Below are 8,229 nucleotides of genomic sequence, written 5' to 3' on the forward strand. Positions count from 1 at the left end.
AGGTAGAGTTAGATTCATGGTTAGATGTGCCCAGTACATGTTGGTCTGCTCCTCTGTCTGGATACTTTCCTCACCTTACTTGGATTTCAACAACCTGCCTGAGGCTGCCCCGATCGGTGGATGCCCTCTTTACCCGGATTGGACTCCTCACACAGCGTCCTTCCTCCAATATGGATAAGAAGTATCTTTGTCCTTTAATTGATGTTATTTTATCCATCTACATTTAAGTAATTTTCTTATGTATTCAGGTGCAAATCTACTATCTTCCTAATTTTTTCCATTTGTTCAACTTATTCTTTCTTCCTTTTCTTCCTCTCCTGCCTTTTCTGGATTAATGAAATAATTTCGATTTTAGCTTTGCCTCTTGAGTGTATTAGTTACGTATACTTTTAGTTTTCTTCTCAGAGTTGCCCTAGAGATTAAAACATGGATTCTTTACTTACTACATTGTACCTTAAATTAATTCCTTTATATCTTTCCCAATATTGTGAAGATATTAGTAACATTTTATTTATTTAGTTTTATTTATTTATTTGAGAGAGAGAGAGCACAAGCAAGGGGAGCAGCAGAGGGAGAGGGAGAAGCAGGCTCCCTGCTGAGCCGGGAGCCTGATGCAGGGCTCGATCCCAGGACCCCAGGATCATGACCCGAGCCAAAGGTAGACACTTAACAGACTGAGCCACCCAGGCACCTCAATATTTATTTAGATTTACCTACATGTTTACCTCTTAGACAGTGCTCCTCATTTTTTTCTGCACTGCCATGCTTCTATCTGGAATCATTTTCTCTGTACCTGAAGAACATCCTTGAATATTTCTTTTATTATGCCGCTTGGCAATGAATTCTCTTAGGTTTTGTTTGAAAAAATATATATATTTTTAAAGATTTTATCTATTTATTTGACAGAGAGATAGTGAGAAAGGCAACACAGGCAGGGGGAGTGGGAGAGGGAGAAGCAGGCCTCCCGCCGAGCAGGGAGCCCGATGTGGGGCTCGATCCTAGGACCCTGGGATCATGACCTGAGCCGAAGGCAGACGCTTAACAACTGAGCCACCCAGGCGCTCCAGGACCCCTCTCTTAATAGACTTCATTTTTAGAGCAGTTTTAGGTTGACAACAAAATTGAGCAGACGGTGGAGATTTTCCACATATTCCCTAAGAGTGCATTATTTTTGCAAATTAGTGGGAATTGACATCTTTTTTTTGTGTTTACATTTTTAAAATACTTTATAAGTCTAGTTAATTAATAAAATATAATTTATGTACATTAAAATTCACTCTTTTTAGTACCTAGTTTTATGAATTTTGAAAAATGAAAAAGTTATGTAACCACCATAATCAAGAGTTTAGAATAGTTTCAAAGTCTCTTCATGTTTCATAGTGATGAGACTTTTGAGTCATTTCAGCAGTTTTATACATTTGTACTGTAGTCATAGAAAAAAACCTTTCTTATCTCTCCTACCCACTTGTCCCCATATCTTTGCTTATTTCATTCAACTTCTAGATTTTCTCATGCAAGTCCCCCATTATCTTTGGATCATTAGTTTCGAGCCTATATCCAACATAGCCTTTATTTTTACTCTTTTGCACTCAGGTGATCCCAAGTACCATTCCATATTTGACAGTCATTCTGCTATACTCAATATCTGCCCATGCCTTTTTGCTTAGGATTTCATAAGCCTTTCAATGTTAGGATTATTGAAAGATACTTGAGGTAGTTTTCTGGGAAGTACAAACCTTGCTTTAGCTATATAAAATGGGAAGGAACACCTGGAGGAGGTATGAAGGAACAAAAATTTGAGTAAATGTAGCACTGATAAGTAATAGTATAAACTCTAGTGGAGAAAAGTAAAACATTGTAGTACATTTTTTTTTTTTTTTTTTTTAGGTAAACACTACTCCCAACATGGGGCTCAAACTCACAACTCTAAGAGTCACATGCTCCACTGACTGAGCCAGCCAGGCGCCCCTATTGTAGTACATTTTAAAAGTTTAGAAACAGATGTACATATTCATTAGTGATTATGTAATTACGGGAATAAATGAGTAACATCCATTGTGTATTTGGGGTTTGTTATTTAATGGTAAATGGACTTTACAGATTGTTTCTGCCACTAGGGAAGCTTAGGGGTAAGAAACTAACAGAATAACAAATGAGAAAATTTATAAATATTCCAAAATTGGGACAAAGAAGAGCAACCTGTTGCTGGGATGGAATATAGAGTGCATAGTTTTAAACAGGATCAGCAGGAATGGCTTTTTGGAAGAAGTGATTTTTGATTGAGACCTGATGATGAAGGGAAGCCAAGCATGCAGGCAGAGGATTTCTCAAAGAAGGAACAACCTGTGAAAGGTCCTATTTAATGGGAACAGTGGTAGTGCCTTTTGTGAGCTGAAAAGAGGCCTTTGTGGCATGAACAGAGAGAGTAAATGAGAGGCGTTGATAAGCAGATAAGCAGCTTATTATCCATGTTCTGGTATTTATATTTGATTCTAAATATAAAGAGAAAGCATTAAAAACATTTAAGTAGAGAGACTCAAATATTGATCAGCATCAGAATCATTTGCTGGAGAATTTAAATAAGTACAAAACAAAAACATGCCCAGGACTTAATCCTGTAGTTTATGTTGCAGTCCGTTAAAAATGCTTCTGTATAGTTTTAAGAAATCTTCAGGTGATTCTTATCACTGATGTAACTTCTTTCCCTAATCACCAGCCTTATCTCCAGTCCTGGACTCCATTCTCTGTGTTTCCTTTGCCTTTTTTCTCTTTTTTTAATGTATGAGAATACAGTGTGTTCCATAATACAATTAATAACCCTCAGTACAAATTAGCTTAATAGTGATATGGAATAGGGAATGATAGCAGTATAATGTGAGAGTTAGTTGGTTCACAGGTCATTTTCCTACTTGAATGAAGCCAGAATAGAAGTAAACTTAGAACATTCAGCAAGAAAGGCAATGCGTTCAATGGGATATTTTATTGTTGGTGGCCCTTTCACCTCTATATGAAAAAAATCAGTAATAAGTGTCTACATCCAGGACTTTCTCCCCAGAGATAGATGCGATCACCCTTGCATGGCTTGTAGCTGGAGACAGGTTACATTTTACCCTATTCCCACCTTAATGGTAGCCTTGCTGGCTCAGGGCTTTTTTTTTTTTTTTTTAAGATTTTATTCATTTATTTGAGAGAGAGAGAGAGAGCACAAGCAGGGGCAGCTGCAGAGGGAGAGGGAGAAGCAGACTCCTTAGCGGGCAGGGAGCCCAACACGGGACTCAATCCCAGGAACCCCAGGTTCACGACCTGAGCCGAAGGCAGAGGCTCAACTGACTGAGCCAGCCAGGCGCCCCTCAGGGCTTCTTGTTCATTGCAATGTCTCAGCACCTGAAATCTAGCTTTTCCACTTTTCTGTGTGTGCATTTTAGTATCCATGAAGTGGCCTTCAGCCGTGTTGAACTGCCTTTTGAGTTATCTCTTGAAATATCAATTATTATATTTGTTAGCGCTCTGCCAATAAAGTTGCATGGGTTTGAGTGGTCTTCTCTAGCCGTTTTCTTCATAAACTCTTAATTTTTTGGTGTGTAATTTTGCAGAAGATAAGGGTTTTTTTAGGTACACATATGTGGTATTGTAGCAGAAATGCCTGTTTTAGAGATATCTAATCCATTCACTTGTAATAAGCATTATTTTAGGTGCCTTTTATTTCTCTATAGAAGTTTTCTTTCTTCTGTCACAGGAAAATAGTGTGTGTTTGCCTTCTGTTTTCTTTCAGATTTGCAGTCCAGATATAGGACCAATACTTTATCTCCACAAAAGGACATTTATGAAATATATTCATTCCAGTGGGAGATAATGGAAAGAATTAAAAGCTATAGTCTTCAGGACTCCATTTTTAGAAATGATTGGGAATGCAAAGGCAAGATTGAGGGGCAAAAGGAACCACAAGAGGGATATTTTGGGCAAGTGAAAATTACTTCTGAAAAAATGACCACTTACAAAAAGCATAATTTTCTTGCTGAATATCAGAGAGTTCATAATGGAGAAAAGTTGTATGAATGTAAGGAATGTAGGAAGACCTTTATTCGTCGCTCAACACTTAGTCAACACCTGAGAATTCATACTGGTGAGAAACCTTATAAATGTAAGGAATGTGGGCAGGCATTTAGACAGCGTGCGCACCTTATTCGACATCACAAACTTCATACCGGTGAGAAGCCCTATGAATGTAAGGAATGTGGGAAGGCCTTTACAGTGCTCCAAGAACTTACTCAACATCAGAGACTTCATACTGGTGAAAAGCCCTATGAATGTAAGGAGTGTGGAAAGGCCTTCAGAGTGCATCAGCAACTTGCTCGACATCAGAGAATTCACACTGGTGAGAAACCCTATGAATGTAAGGCATGTGGGAAGACCTTTAGGCAGTGTACACACCTTACTCGACATCAGAGACTTCATACTGCTGAGAAGCTCTATGAATGTAAGGAATGTGGGAAAGCCTTTGTATGTGGTCCAGACCTTAGAGTACATCAGAAAATTCATTTTGGTGAGAAACCTTATGAATGTAAGGAATGTGGAAAGGCTTTTAGAATATGCCAACAACTTACTGTCCATCAGAGTATTCATACTGGTGAGAAACCCTATGAATGTAAGGAATGCGGGAAGACTTTTAGACTAAGGCAGCAACTTGTTCGCCATCAGAGAATCCATACTCGTGAGAAACCCTATGAATGTATGGAATGCTGGAAGACCTTTAGTAGTTACTCACAACTTATTTCACATCAGAGCATTCATATTGGTGAGAGACCTTATGAATGTGAAGAATGTGGGAAGGCTTTTAGATTGCTCTCACAACTTACCCAACATCAGAGTATTCATACTGGTGAGAAACCTTATGAATGTAAGGAATGCAGAAAACCTTTTAGACTGCTGTCACAACTTACTCAGCATCAGAGTATTCATACTGGTGAGAAACCTTATGAATGTAAGGAATGTGGTAAGGCTTTCAGACTTTATTCATTCCTTACTCAGCACCAGAGAATTCATACTGGAGAGAAACCCTACAAATGTAAGGAATGTAAGAAGGCCTTTAGACAACATTCACACCTTACTCAACATCAGAAAATTCATAATGGGGTTTAATATGAGAAAGCCTTCAATTGTACATTATGTTACAGAATATCTGAAAATTCATTTTTGAGAAATTTGCTTCATGCTTCAACTAAGCATAAGAAATTTTATATTATTGAAAAAAATATGTTGCTTTAAAAGCCATCTATCACCATTCAAACATTGTTTATCTTCAGCAGATTTGTATGAGGGAATAATATAACGAATGTAGGGAAATCTTTAGCTTTATCTATCATTATCCCCATTTCACTCCTTTATTACCAGTGTGTTATTGGACAAGGTACTTAAACGTCTGTGCCTCATTTTGCTCACTTGTAAAATGGTGATAATAGTACCTATGTATATTAGTTATTTATTGCTGTGTAATAAATTACCACAAACTTAGTAGCTTAAAATAATATACATTATCTCACAATTTCTATGGGTCAGGTGTCTGGGCATAACTTTGTTGGGTCTTCTGCTTCAGGGTCTCTCACAGAGCTAAACTAAAGGTTTCGGCCAGGGTTCAGTCTCATCTGAAGGCTCAACAGGGGAAGGGATCCAACCTCCCCATATCCAACCTCACATGGTTGTTGGCTCTCGCACTGAGGTCCACAGTTTCTAGCTGGCTGATGGCTGACCTTAGTTCCTTGCCACATGGGCTTCTTCAACATGACTGATTATTAAGTGTGCAAGCCAAGAATGCAGTAGAGTCTACTAGCGTCATAGAAGCTATAATCTTGTGTGATCTAATCACCAAAGTAACACCTTTTAGTCACTTTTGCTGTATTCTACTGGTTAGAAGCAAGTTACTGGGTCACCCCACACTCAAGGGTAGAGAATTACACAAGAGTATGAATACCAGGCTGTAGGGACCATTTCAGAGTCAGCCTGCCACACTGTGTAATAGGATTGTCTTAAGGATTAAGTAGTTAATGCTTAGAAAAATAGCAGCCACATAGCATGTTTTCTGTAAATATTATCTACAATTGTTATCATTAGTGTTAGTGAATTCATATGAAAGGAATTTACTCTAGAAGTAGTAAATGTAGAAATGCCTCATGTCACTGCTCAGCACTTACTAAACTTAAGATAATTTATTCCAGATAAAATCTAAGAGGTTATATTGAATGTGGGAAGTTCTTCATCATTTGAACTGCATCTATCATTTCATGCTGAAAAGAAACCTTACGAATGTCATGAATGTGAGGTTAAGAGTACAACTGTTGAAGAATCAGAAAAATACGAAATTATTTTCCCATAATAAATTCCAAAAAGTAAATGTTTTGCAATCCCTGTTGTCTGGCCACTGTGAAAGCTTAATTAGAAACATCAAAAAGATGGCAGAAAGGAAACCAGTTGGAAATTTAATAATGTGTGCGCATGTGTGTGCGTATACATGTATGTAAAACTCATATAAAAGAAAGATCATCATTCCATTACAGGCAGTGTATGGTTTGATGTTCAAATTGCCCCATCTTCAACCAGTGGGAGTTGGGTCTTTTGACATGACCCCACTAGTAGTTTGATAGTTTACTTGGTTACAGCTGCACAGTTTGGTCAGGAATGGAAGATGCTTGGGCACCAACTCATCCTGAAAATTGGTAAGGGGAAAAATAAGCATTTATTTTGCTTTTTCCATGTGAACCAAGTTTCAGGGCCACCAAAAGCTCCTCAGATTAAAAGGTTTTTGTTTTGTTTTGTTTTTAAGAAATCAGTAAATACAGAAAGAATGATAGGATTAGAAAAATCACCATTTTCTAGTTCCCTAATGGAATAATGGGTCCAGAAAATGATCTTCAGTCAATATTAAAACTATTGGGTGAAATATTTTATAGTGAGAACTTTACAGTGGATTTATCAAGCTGACCACCTCTGAGCCCTTTGATCAATTTTAACCTCTATAAAAGTGGGACTATCAGACAATATCCACTTCCTGATAAAATGCAATACAAAATACAAACCACTGCCTACAAAGCCTTATTGCCAAAACAGTGAACTGAAGGAAGCAAACCTTTGAATCAAACTCTTTAAAAACGAGAATTTGGGGAATAGATGAACAAAGTAAATGGCACCACAAGGAAGTAGCCAAGCAGATCCAGAATGCGTAAAATTCTAAGAAACAAATGACCCTGATTTCTTCAAGTAATGAGTGGCATGAAAAAGAAAAGGGGAAGGGCAACAATTAACAGATTAAAAGAGACTTAAGAGACCCATCAACTAAATTCAGTACGTGGGCATTGCTTGGACCTAGTTTGAACAAAATGTAAAAAGACATTTTGGAGACAATGGACATGCACTGAGTATTAGATGATATTTAGAAATATTTTGTTAGGGATGATAATGTCAATGTGGTTATTAAAAGATAAAAGGTTCTATGTGTTAGAGATACATACTTACATATTTAAGAAATGGTAAGATATAAAATTTGCATTAGAATACTCCAGCAAAGGAAAAAGAATTGGCAAAGAGAGCTGGGAAGTAGGTTGGCAAAATGTTGGTAATTACTGACATGGAGTGGTTTGCTTTGGGGGGTTCGTCATTCTGATATTTCTACTTTTTTATGTGTTTGAAAGTTTCAGTAATAAAATGTTTAAAATCAAAACTGAAATTTATAGACTACTTAGAAATGATTGTTAATGAGATGTGTGCATCTAAACATGTTAGATGTCACCAAAGTTCTGTTCAGTGAGAAATTCATCCCCTTTAATGCATTATAAGGAAGTTTTATTTGTGGACCCAGTCTTCATCATCTTCACCTTATCCATAGCAGTCAACACAGGGCCTGTCACCTAAATAAATGTGTTAAGGGAGTGAATACTTATGTCAAGAAACCAGAAACAGAACAGAATAAAACCTACAAAAGAGAAGCAAAGCATAACTAAAAATAGAAATTAAGGACTAGACAGTATATTTAATCCAGTACTAATGATAAGATTTTGGAAGATCCAATCAAGAAAAAGAAAATGAAAGATAATGCTTTAGAATATTGACCGTGATAAAGGTGACATAGCTACAGATTATCCAGAAAATTTTGTTTTAATTACAACACAATACTATATATATGGGCTATATGTATTCTTTTTTTTTTTTTTTTTTTTTTTTAAGATTTTTTTTTTTTGA

At 36.9% G+C, this 8,229-nt stretch overlaps 1 protein-coding gene across 1 annotated transcript in view; it reads left to right on the forward strand.

The window, feature by feature from the left end:
• LOC116623212 (zinc finger protein 808-like) overlaps positions 1-8,181 on the forward strand; it is a 100,935-nt gene extending 92,754 nt beyond the window's left edge. Inside the window, exon 15 of the mRNA XM_032390152.1 lies at positions 3,773-8,181. Within this exon, the coding sequence (XP_032246043.1) occupies positions 3,773-5,139 (1,367 nt within the window). The 3' untranslated portion in view covers positions 5,140-8,181. The remainder of the gene's footprint in view (positions 1-3,772) is intronic.
• Positions 8,182-8,229: the final 48 nt, after the last annotated feature.

This window comes from Phoca vitulina, unplaced genomic scaffold (assembly GCF_004348235.1).
Source record: "Phoca vitulina isolate PV1807 unplaced genomic scaffold, GSC_HSeal_1.0 scaffold58, whole genome shotgun sequence".
Classification (NCBI taxonomy): domain Eukaryota; kingdom Metazoa; phylum Chordata; class Mammalia; order Carnivora; family Phocidae; genus Phoca; species Phoca vitulina.